Raw genomic sequence first — 20,444 nt, 5'->3', positions numbered from 1 at the left:
CCATCTGCAGGATCAGCAGCTCCTGGGCAGGCACACACGCTCTGACCCCACAGCAGCTTCCCCACACCACATCCATCCCCAGCCCTGTGCTTCCTGAGGAGTGTCCATCTGCCATGGGAGCCCTGCTGCCCACCGTGCCCATCCTCACCGCTCCCAGCAGCGGGGGCACAAGGACAGCACACCCCCTACATCTGCTGCTGTCACTAAAACCAAGAACTGGGAGTATCCAGCACAGTTTTCCTCTCTGGGATGATCTTCAGGTGATGTCTCCTCACCCTGACGTGGGCAAGTTGCCAGTGTCAGGAAATGTCTTGTTTAACAATAAATGACCTTGCTTGTTCCACCTTTGGGGTCACCATAAGGAGAAGGGGCAGCTCTGTTATGGGGTTTCCAGTCCTGTAGCTGCACCCCAGCTCCTGCAGTGTTTCTGACAGTCGGGCTGGGGGCAGAGGGAGCTGCCTGCAGGGCAGGGCTGGCTCGGTGGGCTTGCAGCTGGACCTGCAGTTTCCTCCTGGGAAGCCTCGGGCACAGCTTGTAGGGAGCCCCAGAGTGGGAGAGGACTGTGCCATACGGGGATAAAAGGGTGTCTGATGTCCTGGTGGGGGCTCTGTGCATATTTTCCCCCCTAATTAAGTAGGGCTTTTTTCCTTCTCTTCCAATATTAAGTCAGGATGCTTTCCTCAGATGTAGAAGGGCAGACATTTTGAAGGAAATTAGTTTTAATCTAATAAAGTCTGTTCCAGAACAGAATTTGCAGTAAGCATAACCTTTTATAAATAAAACTGAAAAAGTAAAAAACCACTGAATTTAAGAGAAGAGAGTGTACGTGACATGTTTTTTTGAGTAAATCCTGGGACAGGGAGGTTTATTCCCCCATTAGTGTAGGTATATAACTTAAGTGCCAGATAAATATGGACTAAAAATATAAAGTGTGGTTAAGAGAGAGATTTTATTTTCAGTGTTTAGATCCCTACATATGTTGAACCTCATTCAAAAATAGTTACTACAGAATGACAACAATAAAATAATCAATGAGCTTATGGATATAATCAATGATCTATATATTTTTTAGCTGACAAAAATAATAACCTTGTTAGAAAGGTATTAGGGAGAATTTACATTAAAATCAACATAATGATAGTTATTATCAGAGTAGGAAATTATGATTAGAATGAGGAATGTGTTATGAGCACTTTTAGTGTTATGTCATTTACAATATAATTTGTTTATTCATGTTTTTGTCTGTTATCAATGTATGGAATGCTTCTTTTTAGTGAATCACAGTTAAGAAATGGGCAGCTCAGGACACTTTAAAGGGACCCTTGTAACTTACTCCTGGGTAACATGATCAGAAAAACATGAATCCAGGGTTTCTCTGACATCCTTTGTGGTCTGTGTGGTCAGCCCCAGGGCCATGAAGAAGCTGCTGGCTGGGGTTTTGATAGCAGGTGATCTGTGTAGGATAAGGCTGCCTCTGAGGTCAAAGGCTCTCTGATAATAATTCTAATTAACTTGGGCACAGTCCTGTGTAGTCAAGGTAACAGCTTCCAGCTCACTTTTTTCAGTCTCTGTATTAAGAGAGTTGCTGCCCTGGCTTATGCTGTACAGCATAGTTAGACTTGATCACAACAGAGGTCACACCGAATTTAAAGCCAAATGAAAGGTTTGAGAATAAGAATTAAATATTTGAGTCACCCAGGCATTTATTTTTTCCATTTCACTTATCTTTTCAGGAGGCATGTGGAATTTTGGGCAGGGAAGAACTAAAGTAATAATTCCTTTTCCCATGCTTCATTCCCTATATCACTTTTCCCCTCTGTCATCTTGCTTTCACTTAAATTTAATTTTAGCATGGTGAAATGCACACCAAATTCAGAAACTGAGCATACATTAGGAATGTATTATTCTTGCTGATTGCAGGTAAGTAAACACCAGTGAGGGACTGTGCTTGCCAGCCCTTTCCAAACCTTATGTTAGAACTTGTGGAGCCATGCCAAGCACTGATGGACTTCAGCTATCATTAAAAGCTAAATTTCCATCAGATTTTTGCTAAGGTTCACAGAACTCCTCAAGCAAATTTGAGCCTCATGGTGGTAGTCTGAGGATTGATTTATTGTTGTGTATCAAACTCTAAAATGGTTTGGGTTTCATGTTTTCAGCATTACAAGTAAACTTGGAAGCTCTGATCCTGACGCATAGCTGAGTGCAAAAATCCAGAGTGAGCCAGAGCAGAAATCAAAACTGGTTCTTCTCAAACCATGCAGATGAAACCTGCAGATTTTTTTCCTAGAAGTCTGTACTATGTGCCTTTCAAAGGACTGATAATAGCTTGTTCTTATTTTACAAATATAGACAGATAAGAGTTGGCAAACACTCTGGTGAGAAAGAAAAGAGAATGAAGGAAAATAGGTACGAAGAAGCTGTGAGCCAAGCATCCCCAGAACCATACTGTGAAATGATATGGCTAAAATATGTGCATGGTAAATAGTGTGACATTGAAAAATGAAACATTCAATATTACAGCCAGAGGAGAAAAATGCCAGCTCCAAAATTGGGTTCTGGCAGTATGTTCAGAGAGTCAATAGGCATATGCTTGATTGCAGTTTGGGTGGAGAGAAAGGAGATTCACAAAGCTCTATTTCAGTTCTTTCTGTATTTTCCCACACTATGAATTAATCACATCTAATACTAATTATATACTTGCAACATTCTGAATTCCTGCATAAACTGTGGAAAAATGTGGAGATGCTTCCAAGACTGGAGCAGCTCTAACAAAGCATCCCTCTATGTGCTTTTGCAACTGTTTGCTGTGCGTCATCTTCAAACCCAGTTATGTTCTGCAGATTTACTCTTCTGTACTTTGATGGTGATTTACACTCCTAGGGAAGCAGTTGGGTGAAACCATGTCTCAGAAATGTGGAAGCTTAATATAAATAAATGAAAGCCAGGCGCTTGATTTCAGTGAATCACAGCCTTTTGACGTTTATAATTTCAACACTTGATTGTCCCCAGCTACTCAACCTCTGTGACTCATGGGGATGCTTCAGCTTTTGGCTTGGTAGAAAATGTAAAACGTAAGGTTGGGGTTTTTTAGCTATTCTAGGATGCTAAAAGATCTGGATCCACACAAGTGGGAAAAATTCATACATACCAACAGCACGTAAGGAAACTGTCTAATCATTCTGAATGAATGATGCCCTGATTATCTTGCCTGTGACCATGAGGCCAAATGAAGAGTTTTCTCCAGGCTTTGAGATACAGTCAGGTGTAATTATTTTGTTGCTGTTGAAAAGAGTAGCATGGCCTGACTACAGAGGTGAAATTATTTCAGGAGGTAAATCTGAGAGAGTTAAATTCTTCATGTTGCTAGGATTGCTCTTGCCTGGAATTAGACAGTGTGGGAAGGTTTCATCCACAGGGAACCCATTAGGGAGCTGAAGTGCTGGGATCAGGAGGGGCAGGTGCTGCACTCAGGTGTGGGCAGTTTGAGCAGCTCTGGGTCAGAGTGGCCTGTGGGGAGCTGGGCAGGGACTCTGGAGTGCTGCTCTGTGCTGCTCAGCTGGGACAGATACATCAGAGGCCACAGAAGTACCAGAGATGCTCTGAGGGGCAGGAATGCCGTGGGGATTTTTCATCAGGCAGTTTCAGCTCTGCGGGTATGACAAATGTGATAATTCCCATCTTGCAGCTTAGGAATCAAGACTGATCCCTCTCATTATATACATATATATATTTATATATATGTATATAATGCTGATTTCTTTATTATATATATCAATATATATAATTTATAATATTAATATTAATATATTAACATTAATAATTGATATATAATTTATTATATATAATAAATTTATTTATTTATTTTTTATATATGTAAATATATATATAAATATATATATAATGCTGATTTTTGGTTTTTTGATTTTTTTTCCCCGCACGTCTAACAAAGTGATTAAAGAACAGTATCTAATGAAAAACTGCATAAGTTTCAGCAAGATTTTGTTGCAGAAATACATAGATGAGCTTGATTTTCTGATTTGAAGTAAAAGAATTTGCTTTTGGGAGAAGGAAAACTTGAAGTGGGAGGAAAAATTTTTGAGTTTCAGAAACAAGATTAAAATTTCCCAACTTCATTAACCTACTAAATTGCAGTTAATAGCAGAGACACAATTAGTAAGGCTCCAATGAGGCTGGTGTAAAGTAAGTTTCTCATTTTTATCTGATTTTTTTACTTCTAGCAGCCTGGTGATAGATACATTTACTACTCCAGTTTCCTCTGAATTTGTTATAAAGTAGATTGAAGAAAAGTAGAAAGAATGAATCTCCTCACCTGTCATCTTGCAGCACTTCAGCAGATCTGCCCAGTGTGATGAGGTGTACAAAGGCTTGTCTCTGGAATTACTCTAAAAGATTTGAGAAACAAGAATATCAGAGCTAATTGGGAAAAACATAATTGAATTAATCCTGCTGCTTTCCATGGAGAATGATAAAGCTGGCTGTATTTTCAGGGCTATTTTCTTTTTTGCTATTTGTTAGTATTTGCCTGAGTCCTGCCTTTCAGTAGTTACTGTGAGGCTCAGGTAGGAGGAACCCCAACTTAACATCTGAACTTTGGATGATGCCAGTGTTGTGTGACCCTCAGCACTGGGATCTCTCCCTAAGTGTCCTTGGTGCAGAGCAGGCAGGTGATTTTCTCTTTGGCCACTGCTCACAGGAGAGCCTGGGGGCTGAACTCTGCCAGAACAACTGCTACAGAGAAGCACTAAAAACCAGACTTATTTCACCTTCTCTGGCACAGTCACACACAGGATTTGGGGAGTGGGTATTAAAATGTGCAGATGCAAACCCTCCTAATTCTTCTGTACATAAAAGTGGTGTTGTACCAGATTAGCCTCTTAGTCATGTACATGCTCCAAGATAAATGGACAGCTATTGTTTTCAGCTGCAGCACCCACCATTCACATCAAAGTCTCTGCATAGTTGTAACAGAGATGAGAAGCTTTTTTTAGTCAAATGTGTCTCATTTCCTTCAAGTATTTATGGCTTGTCACTGTCAAACTGAACCCAAGATGCTGACAAATATGCAAGTCATTTGTAAAGCAGTTAAAGTACAGGATATACATAAGTAGAGACATTCTTCTGATTAGAAAATAATCTTGTATTAATAATAAGTCTTCCTGTTGTAAAATTCTTTCTAAATACAGTAATATTCGGAATGGGAATTAGAGATATTTCAGGGATGACATTTCATTATTTCCAATCAGCTTTACTATAAACAAACCCTGCAAATTTTCAGTGTCAGCATATAGCTCAGGTAGAACTAAGCTCATATTTGTGCTCTGAGTACCTGAATGTTTGCTGAGGATTTATTCATAGCATATTTCTGTTTCTGGATGATGTGTGTTACATTAGGCATTTTGAATGGTATCCATTAGCATAAGCCTTTCTGTCTTTGAAAATATTTATGTCACTAAAGTTTATAAGTCTGTTTTAGGTCTCTGTGTTTGTTTAAAGTACAGATCAGTAAATGGCTGAGATGTGTGTTACATTTCAGGGTTTCTCCATGATACGTTGTAGGAATTGTTGTTCAGATCCCTGTGTGGTCCAGTCATGCCATATATTATTTCAAAAAAACAGCTAATGACAAGCTATTGCTTAATGAAGTGCTTTCATGGCACCTTATTTAGGAGGGAGGATCTTTTTTTCTGGCACTTGGAGGCTTTTGTAACAATATCTACTGTAATTTCTCCCTTGGAATCTACAGAGTAAGTCATCTGTGCAGTAAACTTATGTCCAGGAAGCCTGAATTAATAACCTCTGGGTCAGCTTCACAAATTTCTCATTATTCCAAATACCTTTTCCTGTTGGCTAAGCCTTTTGTTCAAGATGACACTGAATTGCAGTGGTTACAAATGGCTTATGACCTGGAAAAGGCTATTGGCAATACAGGTATATTTTGTCACAGACTTAAAATGAAGCAAGCATGGGAGTAAAATACATTAAATGTGCTAGTTATCCATGAAAATAACCATTACAAACAGTAAATATGTTTATATTTTTATTAATATTGCTTTAGCTGTGGCAATAAGCTCAGAGCCAACATATTCAAAACTGATAAATCCTTTTTATAAGGGAGTATATTATATTAGCACTAATCTTTATTCCTGCAATAACTTTTTAAAGGCAATTGAGGATTTTCCTGCCAAGCATAATTAACAAATTTATATAATAGTTTAAGTTCATCTCTTCTCCTTCAATGTAGACAAATGCAGAGGAATTTATATATCTGTATATAATCTTTTCCATTAAGAAGATTAAGAAAAAAATGCTATTTGCCCTTAAAAATGTCATTGTTCAGATGATGTCCTGAACAAAGGATGCAGGATCTCAGATAAACATCTGGTAGGAATGAGGGCTTCTTCATGGTTTTTGTTAGATGAGCACTTCAGACTCATTTGTGACTGAATGATACTGTATTTTCTCTTGTTATTGTCAATTTATCCTTTACCAGAGAGACAGGAAGGAGCAGTGAAATAGGAAATTAGGATGTTTAGAGAGAGTAACTGGAGAGAGCTAAAAAATTGTTTTTTAAACTGTTTAGATGGCTGAGAGGCCCCTGTGTGTGTGATCTTTCCTGCTGAGCTGAGGGAAATGCACAAATCCAAGATGTACCCAGTGTGGGCTGCCCCTGGCTGCTGGGGGCGTCCCCAGCTCTCTGCAGATGTTTCATGCAAAGCCCATCTTAGGAATGTTTCTTGGATTCTTCAGAGTCTTTGGGAGATGTTATCTCTCCTGCATCTTGAACCGAAACTCCTCATGATTGTAAACAAGACAGAGCAACGAGCTGGATTGTGGGGCAGATGATTCATAAAACCACCAATTATTCACCCCCCCAAATGGATTCCAAACTAGAAATTTGCCTCTGGTTGACTTAATTTGCCTGATCAGCTTTTCTACAAGTGTTTATCTGTTTTAATTTAGAATAGATAAAATTGCCACATGAGCTAGAGCTGGAACATGGAAATGGTGGTAGTGTTTCTGAAAATCTCAGTCCTCTCTGCAGTTGCATTCACAGTGTCCCTCTGTGCTCTGATTTAACCATAACCCTGAAGTTGTGTGTAGGATTCCAATAGCAACACAGTCCACAGCTCAGTGAGTATCCCAGTAAATTGTTCTGTGAGTATCTGAGAATTTAATATAGTGAAGAAATAGTTGTCCAGACTCCAGATAGTTTCATGATGTTGCTCCGACAAATTCAGTTTATGTAATGTGTTCTTCTATTGCTGCTGTTATATTTATCATTGTTGGCCTGTCTTTGCTTGATGTGAAAAATGGTTAGAAGTTGAAAACATAAAAGATAGTTTTTGTATTTCATAAACTTAACTCTTGGGCTCTACCACTCACTTATTCTCACAAGTTCAGGATGGGAATAGTGTGCAGATGTTCATTTTACCTACACAGATATTTTTCAATATCCAGGTTCTTAACTTACCCCTCTTTCCAAGGTCCTTTGTCTCCCAGCTCTCCCCCTAGGGCAAATAAAAACTCAAATTTGATGTAAACCTGCCTCAGCTGGTTTATGTGGATTCTGAATTTCTGTATCTAGGACTCACACTTGCTGAATGGAGTCAAGAAAAAACTTAGTGTGTGACATGAAAAAGTATTTTCTTTGTGTCTTTTTTTAAACTTTATTTGTACAATCAGTACAAAGCAAAATTGTAGAGAATCAGAGAAGTGTATGTGCATACTCTGTGATACCCTGTGAGATTATTTTAAACACTTCAAACTTATTTTATGAATAAAATAGATGCCATTGTCCTTCTCCCTTTACTCTAGAGACATGTGTTTCTTTTATTAAATTAACTCATCATCATGGTTTTGTTATTTCAACTGTGGGCTTAGCTGACCAAATTTCTATATGGCTTGAGAGAGTCATTAATCATTTGAAGAGGATTTGTATATGTTCAGTTGCTCAACATCTCATCTCTCACTTTACCCCCATATAAATTCAATAATGTTGCACGTGTTCTTTTGCTTTCCTTTTTGTAGTCAATAATATTAATTTAACCTCCTGTGTGTTGGTGGGTGGTTGGAAGTAACAAAACAAAGATGGGATTGTGGTGAGCCCTATGAAATTCTGTTCTGTTCTAGTTCTTCACTATTTAATTATTTTGATTATCCCCTGTTGGTCTGAAAAAAATAAATCTGGTAAAGTACATGTTTAATTCATCATTCAGGGCCACGGTTAGTGTTCAAATGTTGACTGCTGGATCAGAACTGCTTGTTGCTTTCTGTATTTTTGGGAGCAGTTCTGAGCCCCCAGCCCAGCCCAAGGTTACAGACAGGCTGTCCTGTCCCTGAGCATGCCGGGGAGGCTGCACAGAGCAGCAATACATGCTCACTGCTTCAGACTGAGGAGTCTGGGTTAAAGTTGCTTCTCATGGGACACAGAGATGATGCAGAGCTCGAGAAATATTTTTTTCTTCCTGCTTGGAAGTAGGAATGAGGTACTTAGGGCATGTGATTGTAGAAAGGCACAGAGAAGTCACATAACGTCTCTGCCGATAATTGGAAGCAGCCTTGAGGTTGTCATCAACCTGAATGTGTCAGATGAGCTGAATATGCACAGAACGACACTGATTTCACTTTAAAAGTTTTCATCTTATCTGTTTAGGAAATAGTTTGCTTTTCTATCTCTACAGCACGTTTTAAACCGTATGGATGGTATTTTTTTAATGTTCTATATTGAGCACCACTCACTGGTTACCTCATGGTAAAATGAAAAACATCAGAATATATTAGTGCTTTGATTTTGAAGCAAGTCTGCCATTTTGCTCTTCTCTTTTACAGAATTATTTTGCAGAAGTTGTTGGTCCTGCTTGTTCATTAGCTTGGTATTAGCTGTAGGGCTTTCAAGAGAAATGAAGAAATCCTGTGATTCTAGCTAGTAATAAAAATGGTATTAAAATGAATTAAAATCTAGCAGGTTTTTTTTGCATCTGTTAGGATATACATATGGTATAATTTGTCTGAAAAGGTCAGCCCCATAAAACTCGTTTGGGGAATATTTGAGCTAGTGGAATTTAGAAGAAAGGCATCCTGACAACCTGTTGGCATGTTTTGCTTAATCTAAGTATTCTGCATCTGTGATTTGGCCACACCTATATTAGTGGAATACTACTTCTAACCTAAAAATAAAATGAGACATAGTGAAGGCTTTTAATGCTCTGAAAATATTATGAATCTAATAATGGCTTACTGTGTAATGTTTTATCTTGCTTTTCCTAGTTTGAAAAGGGAGGATCAATCCTGCTGCAGGATGGAAGTAATTGTAAGCTTGATACAAGTATGTGTTCAAAAATGTTTTAGCATCCTCAAGCCTTCAGAAGTACCTGTTAGTCTTCCCTTGTTTTCTTTGGTCTTGCAAAGTTTGTCCTTTTAGAGTGACAAGTTTTAGGCTAATGGCTGCTGCTTCCAAAGTATTGTTTAAATAAAGCCCAACAAACCTCTCATGTTTATTAGTAAGAAAATTGAGCCACTTGTAATGGTCTGTTTCTGAATTGGAGCAGTAAGTGTAGACCCTTGTCCATGTCCATCAGGAATGGGAAGAAGCATCCTCAGCTGCAGAGCAGAGCCCAGGGGCCAAGGTGGAAGAGCAGGGGGAGCTGAGGAGGAGCTGCCCCAGCCCCAGCAATGTTCCTGTCCTGTTCACCCAGCACTGTGTGCAGGAAATTGTGAGCCTTAGCCCAGGGCCACCCCGCCCTACTGCTGGATTTGCCAGGTGGGGATTTTTGCCTTTCCACCTTGTCCCAGTGTTGGACAGTGACTGGGCTGCAGGTTTTGCCGGGTCATTGGCTGGGCTGCAGGCTCTCTGAGACTGGGGATGATTCTGTGTGCTTGAAATGCTCAGCCTCCACAAATGCACAGACCCTACAATCATTGTGCTCTGGTTGCAAGATGATTCACTTAAGTCATGAAAGTCTTGTTTAATGTTGCTCTAGAAATTTTCATTACATTTATTCCATGGATTGCTGCATCTCTAGGATCATGGTCCCTGACTCTGAACTCACTATTCCACACAACTGGAATCTTTTTAACCTGCACACACTGGGAGAAGGGAAAAAATTAGCATGTCCTCAAAGTAGGGATTTGTTTTGGTCTTTAGCAGAAAGTATTCCTTAGAGGTTTTTTATGTGTATTCAAATGAGCACACTGAATAATTGCTCTTCTAAAAAAAAAAAAGATATCCAGTAAGGCTTGTCAAAGTGTTCAAAATATTACACTAAAAGCCTGTTGCATAAGTGTTTTCTCCTTCCTTGTTTTATTTACTAAATTTTAGTGAACAAAGAGTTTTTGTTCAGTCTTGTGACAAAGAAGACTTGAGAACTTTTGCACGTAAAAGTAAATATTTTTGAAGTTATTTATCTGTAAAGCAAAAGGAGGCTTCATCTGAAACTTGTAACCTAAAGTGATGTTTTTTAACTTTAATGGATGATTTAAAACAGCCATCATAATAATTTGTACATTCAGTGAATCAGTTAATCCTTACAAGTCTGAGACCTTGATGTCTTATCAATTTACTGCTACAATAGGTTTTATAATATAATGAATTATTATTTATTTTTCCTCTTTTATGGCAATTTTAATAGGGTAATCATATTGGGACAGAATGTATAGCCCGGGGGAAGGTCATCTTAATTTGATTGTGTAGAAAACAGATCAGTTTTTTTTCAAGGATGCAAGTAATGTTTCTGTACTATTTTCGTAATTAAAGTGGGACTGAATACAACTTTTCAAATCCCAGGTGTTTTTTGAGCCTTGCTGCTGAATAAAGACATAAAAAAGAGGGGAAAAAAGTGCTGGAAGTTCCTACAGAGGAGCAAGGAGGAACCTTTAGAGAATAATTGGAAATTATGAAGATTGCGTCTTACAACAAGAGATGCTGTTTTCTCAAACATAAAAGCTTTTTAAAATTCAGAAGTTTTTATTGAATGAGGCTCTTTGCTTTTATGACCTTATATGCTTGCTAAACAGACCAAGTTATTGAATACAAGAGCTTTAATCATATGCTTGAAAACAGAGATTCCCTTACTGGACAAATGCCAGAAGAGATTTTTTTTCTTGTGCCTTAGAAAGAGAGATGCATTCAGATGTTTGTCTCTTCTTTAACTCAAGTACCACAATGGGCATTGCTGCCTCCAGTGTGTTCTCAGTGGGACAGCCTCCCTCAGAATGGATCAATTTCCTCATTTTGCTTTTCACATATCATGAACCTTTCTGGGCTCCTTAGAGGTGTCTCTTATTTGTCAGTCTTGAGAAAATGAACATTTTGTCTTTTTTGTTTAAACTCTGATGATAATAGCTATTTTGTTATAGATGTTTCAAATACTGTGCATTTCTAGCTGTCTGTGCTATTTCATGGTAGGTTTTGCTTTCCCCTTAATTTTCCACATTATTTGCTGCTACTTCATTTTCTCTGATGCTCTAGCCTTTGGAGGCTCAAGGCAAATGCCATAAACTTTCCTTAATTTAATATCTTTCAGATACATTTAGCTTTCTCTTCAGATGAGCTGCAAAGTTACAGAAACACTGTGAAAATGTGTTGCTAAGAATTATCAGTGTAATCCAAATATTGCTCTAATGTTGGCTCATTAGTGCAAATCATTCCTATTTACACCTTTCTGGTCCTCATTGCTCTGTGAATGAGACTTTTTTTGCTGTCTTGGTAAAAATTTCTATAGTGTAGGAAAAAAATAGAGCAAACTAATATTGTGGCTTGTATTCTTTCATGCAGTTAAAAACCAAAACACTTCATTTTGAAATGGAGTGATAAAAAGTGATACTTGTTTGCTCTTAAGCCAAATACTCTGTAAGTTGCAAAGGCAGTTTGTATTGTAATTTATAATTTAAGTTTAATAGTAAACATTTATGTTTAAATAAATATGCTGTTTACAATGATAAAAAATACTTGATAAAATATTTAGACATAGCTGGATATCTATTTACAGAATAATAAATGTAAAAGGCAGTATAGAATATCAGTCTTGTACAACACTGCAATTATGTGAGATTTGTGCAATATTTTTCAGTACTGCTCCTAAATTACTGAAGTTTTGTTTCAGACAAGTATCCATTGTTAAGATGCTTGTTTAGCTGAGACATCATGCCAAAATAAGTGGCTAAGCTGGAATAGAGAACTTTGAAGAAGTTTCCTTCTTACTTTGCAGATCACTTCTTGCCTCCAACCTGCTCCTGTGGTTCTCATTGCAGGCCACAAACTTTGCACTTCCCTGGTTTTACTATTACGTATTTTGAACAAATTATTTTTTGTCATAATCAACATGAATCTTTGGCAGCCATCCTCAGTGAGCACACAGCACGTGTGTTTTCATTGTGGATGAAGATATCTTTGTTTAAAACAAACTTGCTTTTGCCTGTCAGCATGAATGATGCTGTAAAGCAGTTTTGTGATCAGTTCTGTCACAGCCCCATAAGCCTCTGTCTCCTGTGGTTACAGGGGATGGCAGAGCAGCTCAGGGTGCTGCAGACTGTCAGCAATGGGATTATTTGGGGGGTCTCAAACGGGGTCAGCTCTCTGCTGGGGCAGAATGGTCCAGGGCTTGTTCTGCACTGATCCCTTTATATTGGCTTGCACTAGGAAAACTTTACAGGGGTAAAACTGAAAACTGAGATTTCAGTTTGCCTTTTCTTATTATTATGATACAGTGTGGGCTTTCAAAATGTCATATCAAACATGCAGAATGATGCAGATACTGCAAAGGAACATACAAAAAGGAAACCTCAATGTATTTACTTGAGCAAATCTAAATGCACCAAAGTCAAAAAGCTGATTTTTAGTTCTAATGGTTCATGTAACAGCTGACATGAAGATTTCCTCTCTCACCTGCAGGTCTCTAGGTAAGGTTGGAGTAAACTCAAATGTTGGACAAGTCCCAGTAGAGCTGAGTCTGCTCCTAACCTGGATAATGACCTTGTTATTTATTAGACTAATAACTTTCTGCTGTGTTATATTGAGTGCACTCAGAACTCACCTAGTTAAGGTTATATCAAAGACTGACCTCCATTGACAAGATTAAATTGAAGTAATTTTCTCAAAGAGCTTAGGTAGAGTATTTGTGTTGTCAGCAAACAGGATTTTATCCTCTTTCCCTTGGGCTTTATCTCAAATGCAGTGTCAGAATGCCAGATGGATTTACTTTCATATTTTTTCTTCAATTTCTAATATTCTTTCTATCACCTTTCAGCTGTCATACTCAATAATTTCCTTGGAAAGGAAGAGCCCAAAAGAAGCCATTGTATAACAGCTCTGCTTAAATGCTCATCTTTTTCAGTACTATTTTTGAGCTGCATACATTACTGAATAATCCTTAGGACTTGCAGGACTGTCTGAAATATGCTATTTTTGTAGGCTTCTCACTTGCAAAAAAACCCTCAATAAGCCAAAGACAGCCTCCCCCCCCAACCCCACCCCAATCAAACAGAAAAAAACCCCAAACTAAGCAGGAAAATATTAATAATCTGCAATAATATAAGGACTACTCTATGCTACAATTTGCTTTTAAAAAACCCCAAACATAAATCATATTTTTGTGTATACACTGGTAGAATTGAGAAGAGCAAATACAGACTCAGAGAAATATACAGACTCAGACCAATAAATCAATGAATACTAAATCAACTGAAGAAAAAAACAGTCCTAAATATCCTTAATTGTAAAATAAGTGGTTTCTTTTTTCCCTTTTTTTTTTTTTTAATATAGCAGATTTTGGTATTTGGCTAGCCTTGCCACTTACAGAACTTGATGAAAGAGGTTGCCTAGTAATTAACTTCTTTGGAAAAGGGAATAATCCACAGAATGAAATTAAAATAATGCTTCTTTAGAGTGTATTTCAAGTACATTCTGACATCCTTATTTGAAATTTTTCCATTTTTCCTTCCATTTGCAAAGTATTATAAAAGTCATGGGCAAATAAAATTTACATCCTTGAAATTACCAAGTCCATATGTGAATTTCTGTAGAAATTATTCTGTGGCACATACCTTAAGTTCAGTTCAAGAAGAACAGTATATCACTGCATATTATAGTACAGAATATTTTATTCTCAAATAAACATAGATTTATGTTTAAATATTATATGCATTTACTCTCAAATGGATATTAGGGCAGGAACTCATATTTAAATTAATGTGATTCTTCAAAGACGCTAAACTTTGGCCTCCTCCAATTAGGAAGCACATCACAAAGTGTTGCCAAGGGTTAATGTATTTAAGAGGTTAAAAAATAGGCTGTACTGTTTGTTGCTTTCAAAGCTTAGTAAAATTTCTGGTTAAACTAGGTCATAAAGATATCAATAAATTTATCTAAATTGCTTTTGCTTGTCTGGTTATAGTTCTGTACAAAATAGGCCAAATATTCTTCAGGAATCTTTAACAGGCAGACAATTATTTCTTGTTCAAAATAAGTCACTATTAAGCTTATATATCGAGATTAAAGTATGCATATTTTAGAAGGCCAGCTATGATGTGCATTCCTAAAATTCAGTATAAAGCAAATAATTTTAGGAAATGTCAGTCAGTACACATTGAGTACATATCTACAGCTGCAGTTAATACTCCTGAGAAGTAAAAACACTTTTAATTTGTCAGGGACTAAGTTCAGCCCTGACAGCAGTTCTTGATCTGGTGCAAGTAAGCTAAACAGAACTCATAATTAAGTAATCATCCAGAAAAATATTTAAATTTAGAAAGCTTTGTATTAAAAATAGTACAAATATTGTTTATGATTAGATCTTTTCTTGGACTGCCCTTAATATTTTCAGGGCAGCCAGAGAACTGAACCAATATGGGGTTTTCTTGAGATGTATTGATAAATCTGTTTTCATAAATGTACCTGTACGAAGAGTATAAAGGGAACCTGAGAGAGGATAAAAACTTCTTGTTCTAGCAGGACATGTTAATCAGTGAATTGATAGATGTTCTAAACCATTCCAACCTCATTTTGATGCTGAATGTGTGTTCTGAATAGGGAATGTGGGTTTCTGTTGCAGTATGAATACTTCAACGCTGTGCTCATAAACGAACGAGATGAAGAAGGGAATTACCTGGAGCTGGGGAAGGAGTTCATCCTGGTGCCAAACGACCACTTCAACAACTTGCCTGTGAACATCAGTCTGAGTGATGTCCAAGTACCCACCAACATGTACAACAAGGGTAAGAAAAAAGCTGCTTTATTTCATCATTCCACTAGCCAAACAAAAGCACACTCTTGCTTAAAAATGAAGCTGTTGCTTAACTGTGTATTATCTGTGTTTTCCAGTTGGCAATAATACTGAAATTTTCTAGGGAAGAATGTTTTAAATGTGACAGTTCTGTAATATCTTTTGTTTTGTGGCAGTTTAATGAGGTTAATGATTTGCATATGAGGTTTGCATGAGTTCTGTCATAGAGTATGGCAGAATATGTTTATTCCAGTGAATTATTTTCCAGAATCTTCAAATCATTTGAACAGAGCTTACATTGTCACCAGTTTAATTCTATCCTTGCTGAGATTTAGAATTGTCTTTGAAAGATATAGGATAGGTGGAGGGAAATGCTTTATTAGATTCATGCTTTCAAACTTCTGAGAACATTTCTAGCAGTATGTGTGCTATTCTAGCTCTATACACAAACTATGCTCTGATTTTTCAGATAGTATTTAGAAGAAATAATTTCTATTCCTCTATTTGATGTAAGTGCACATTGTACAAACAGCAACATTAGATGTTAGAAGTGATGGACTTTGGTCTAAAAATTTGGAATGTAAACTAAACTCAGATGTACATTTACTCATTTTCCTTTTGCCACTTCCCTTTAATCAGACAGCAGGAATTTGTATTTTTGCAGTGCTTATGCAGCACCTATCTATTTATTTTTTTCAAGCCAGTAATAAAAGAAGAAAATTAGAAGGGAAGTGCCAAAGTTTCCTAACAGTATCTACAGTATATTTGTCATTGGTCTCTAGAAAGCTGCCTAGTCTCCTTGGCTGGTTCCTCTTCTGTGCTTTAACTATACTAAAAGACATCTAAAAGGACATTAAATGTCTTTTAATGTCTTAATACATTCCAGGCTAGCAATCTTAATACATTCCAGGCTAGCAATTGTGGTAATTCATGCAAGGATATTGTGTAATAAGGCAAATTAATTCAGCTAAGTTGGTCTGGTAAGAGAAGCAGTGGATATGGCAGCTTCTTTTCAAAGTTAGGATTCTGACTTGAGAATCCTGAGAAGCCAAAACTCCTACAATAGTCTTAAACCAGGGATGAAAAATAAATCTTCCTAGAGAGTATTTGAAAGGTTGTGAAATGATTAATGCAGGATATTTTGAAAAGACTTGGAAAATGCCTAAAGCTTTTAAAGATACCAAATGACTTTTTTTGTGCAAGTGCTAATAGTTATTTCATCAAGCCTGTCTATAAATTAATTCATTCCAGAATTGCTTAGGAGGAAAAAGAAAAGGAAGGAATATAGAGGTCAGGCAACCGTGCTTTTCTGGAGAAGGAAATCATCCTGAGTAGTCAGTGAGAGCAGGAGAACTAAAGAACCTTCAGGTGTGTGATACGTGCTCATGCTGTGTAGTGAATGCATTTTATATGCTGATTTCTTATAGTTAAAGGCCAAAGGGCTGGCTACATCTTGGCTTGGCCTCTCATACAGGGATTTGCTGTAGCTATGGGAAAGATGGAGTTCTGTGATGATTCCTGTTTCTACTTTGTGTAATTCAGACCGTCCAAAATTGTCACTTTATGCAGCTGCAGAAAAAAAAAGCATTTTTTAATCATTTAAATATATTCCAACAGCAGAAATCTGGTTTGTTACTGGCATTTTCCTTGCACATGAACATAATAATCTTGTTTGGAGCCTGTCAGTGTCTGGAAATCGTTCTCTTACCAAGCAGAGAACTATATCCTTAAATTTTTTGTTGCCCTGTTCAGTAATGCAGAGGGGTGATAACAAGTTAATTTAAACCTAACCTGAGGGTACAAGCAGTAGATATTGATAGGTTTACAACCAAGTGTCTGCAGAATACAGTTTCTCTATGAAGAGCCTGCTGTTCATTTCCAGGTTATGTTTTATTTTATTGAATTACTAGGGAGAACCACAGCCAGAACTCACAGTTGAAAACAGACAAGTGTGATCACTGAATAGTTAAACACAGGGTTCTTGAGTCAACATGGAAAAAACATGAACCCTATTTGTAAGCTGATTCTCAACTTTTTCCTTAAGCTTGGTTTTTTCAGTTGTACAGATATTGATAATTGCAATGGGTTCAGAGAGGAGTCACAGGACTCATCAAAGAATCAACAAATGTGCCACGAACTGAGACCACAGGAGCTCAGTTCATTTAGCTTATTCAAGAGATGATTAAAGGCTTAATTAGTTGTTCTGTAGTTAATTACTAATACCAGGCTCTAAAATCTGGTTGCCAAAGATTGTAAAAATCATGTGGCAGAAATCAGGTTCCATTAATTTGCAAATTGCACAACTGTGGCCTCAGTGAAGCTTTGGGAAAAGGTTTGGCCTGGTCAGCTTCCATCATCACAGTGATGCTGCCCAGCTGTGGAATCACTGAAGTGCACAATCCCTAAACTGGGCACTAAATGAGGTTGGCTTAAAAACCTTGGCACAGAAACATATTGCTATTCTTCATTTATCTTCTGGCTCTTTCAGCCTCTTCATAGAACAGCTTAAAAATATTGATGGCAACAGCAGGATTAAATAATTCTCATTCTAAGGACACCTTCAAGTTTGGAAAATACAGAGCAAACCGAAATTTCATTACATTTATGGTGAAATCAAGACAATGAAAATATGATAAATATCAAATCTATGTCTGTCACTGCATTCTATTTCTTCTCTTTGAACACAAAGTGTGCTCATTACCCATAGGCTCATTGCCCATAGCCACAGGATTTGCAAGGCACTATCTTTTAAAACAATTAATAATTAATTAATTAAGACATTTTGTGATAACAGTCTTGGCAAGCAGTAGTTCTTCCATCCACAAATTTTGCAATTATCAACTGTGTAAAGATTTCTGAAAGAAAGCAGGGAAAAGGTTCCTGGTGAATTAGTCATATAAAAATATTCATAGAGGAGAAAGAAGGGAAGAATGAAGGCATGTTTTTCACGTTAGAAGGAAAGTTTAATTTTTGCAAGTGCAGAATCAATCTGAATCTGGTTTGGGCTATGCAAAGGCAGAGTCTAGGTGTAAATAAGGCCCTGTTTCATTCAGCTGCTGGGATCTCTTATTAAAAAAGTTTGTACTGGTTACAATAGAGGCACAAAATGAGTTCTCATAGGTCTTATTTTTTATGTCTTCCTATTAATTTAGAATGTAAATTATCTGGGATGTGCTGCTGTCTTGGACATACCTTCCATGTACACTTCCACAGCTACACATTCTTAGGATACTCAGATAGAACTTTCTATCAATCAGTATATTTTAAACAGCTATTGTAGAAGACATTAGCACTAATGAAAAAAATTATTAGTAATTTAAAGTTGGTATGGCTTCAAAATTTGATTTATTACTTTGTGAGATGACAGTAGTATATTTAGAAGAATCTAGGAACGTGACATAGAATTAAAAAGTAGCACTTGGAATGTGGGCCAGGCTTTCAGGCAACCATCCACGGGGAGCTTGGTTTTAGGATTGCCACTGGGGAGAGTAAGATTCTAGAATGGATTTATGCACACAAGGGAATGATAAAAGAAGACTCAAAACTGATGCTGCAGATGTTGACAGTGTATAAAAGAAAAATAGAGTAGCATTTTACCTTTTGTTAGTATGAGAATATAGGTAACCAAGATCCCATATTCTTTGTCCAAAGCATGTGCTGTGTCTGGGATGAAGAACCTACTCCAGTTTTTGGGTTTTTATTCTTAAATCTGTCACCTCATATTTACTCCTACTTGTGGACAGCAATGACATATTTTCTGCTATTGAGTTTTCACTCAGCAGTTTTTCCATGGAAGAGGCTTATGAATACTTGGATAAATGTGGTTTTCAGAGGAATGTAGATGAGAACAAAGGCAAGGTGAGGGTCAGTGTGTCTTGGTGCCACAGTTCTTATGGCACCTGTTGAAAAGCAAAGCCTAGAGCAGTACAGTACCAGAGGTGACACACAGGCAGGATCTCATCCCCTTACAGTAGCTTTGCATAAAATCCAGGAAACACCAGGGGAAATCCATTGTCTCAGTATTAGCTGAAAACAACTCCTGGATTTGAGAATTTGCAGTTGGTCTTTGGTTGTATGACAAGGTAGGCTTTATGTTTGTAGAAAGGGGAAGAGCCCAGGTTCTCTTCTTTTCAATGATTCAAAAATATCAGGATGCAAGCATTTCTCCTTGCCTTTAAACTCTATTTCTCAGTGCAACACTTTCTTCCTAGTAAGAAATTTAGAAATGAAGAGAGACTTCCATGCCTGAGAGCTTTTTCATGTATAAAATTATTATTTTTTCTAACCCCCTTGTATTTCATAAAATCTTAAAATATCTTTGCCTCCATATTTGGTCTAAGATCGATATTTTGGACTAAAATATTACACACCCAAAGACAGCCTTTCTAAATGTTTTTAAAAATAAAAATGCCTTGTAGAATGAGCCAAGTTTGACTTTGCTCATTGGGTATTTTGACAGAAGTAGGGTAAGGGGGTGAGCATATGTGGCTCTATCTAGCAGCCCTGGACAGTATCTCTGAGATGGGGTGGAGGAGACAGACATGTGTCAATAGAGGTAGATTGGAGAAAGGATAATTTCTTTTTTGGATCAGATCAGATGGATCTTGACAAGTATGTTTGATTTTGCCTTAAAAAAAAAAATAAAAGAACAAAGTAAGACAATTTATCTTGGCAATAGAAGGGAAGTAGGCTTATGTAAGTTGATTTAAAGTAATGGGAGGTTTTTCCTTTGTTGTCATTTCTAGTTTACTGAATATATAATCTTATTTTACTTGCTCAGTTTTATAATGGAGAAACACTTCCTAGGGGATAAACCATCATCCCATTAATACAGCTGACAGTGAAATTAAGTGCATTCTACAGCTTTGCAAAACTTAGTTGTCAACTGAATTTTTTTGTACTTATTAAAAGTCATTGAGCAAAGAGTTCAAACTTAACTACTGAATAAAAACCCCAGATTTTCCAATTTCAAATACTCTTATTTATCTTAAGTGTATTTTTGTTTGCATCAGTAGTGAATGTCTGAGGAAAAGACATATGTATAGAGACATAAATGAAAAAAATATATCTATCTATATGTGTATATATGTATCTCCTACGTGGTGGAGAATGGTGCAGTCTGTTCTCACAAAGGATGTTGACATATATGTGTGATTCACTGGAGTATTTCAGGAGACATTATGGACACAAGATAGTTTTGTG

The 20,444-nt window shown here is 37.2% G+C and overlaps 1 protein-coding gene across 4 annotated transcripts in view; it reads left to right on the top strand.

The window, feature by feature from the left end:
- CACNA2D3 (calcium voltage-gated channel auxiliary subunit alpha2delta 3) overlaps positions 1 to 20,444 on the top strand; it is a 385,811-nt gene that overhangs the window by 139,934 nt on the left and 225,433 nt on the right. For all 4 annotated transcript variants that reach the window (XR_011681184.1, XM_071439768.1, XM_071439767.1 and 1 more), the window contains one exon: positions 15,072 to 15,234. Coding sequence is in view for 3 of the 4 variants with exons in the window: in XM_071439768.1 (XP_071295869.1) it covers positions 15,072 to 15,234 (163 nt within the window). In the remaining variant the exon portion in view is untranslated. The remainder of the gene's footprint in view (positions 1 to 15,071; positions 15,235 to 20,444) is intronic.

This window comes from Agelaius tricolor, unplaced genomic scaffold (genome assembly GCF_023055355.1).
Source record: "Agelaius tricolor isolate 1412-34295 unplaced genomic scaffold, bAgeTri1.0.p SCAF_14, whole genome shotgun sequence".
Lineage (NCBI taxonomy): Eukaryota > Metazoa > Chordata > Aves > Passeriformes > Icteridae > Agelaius > Agelaius tricolor.
Note: the sequence above shows the minus strand (reverse complement) of the source record. Positions and strands in the feature narration are given on the sequence as shown.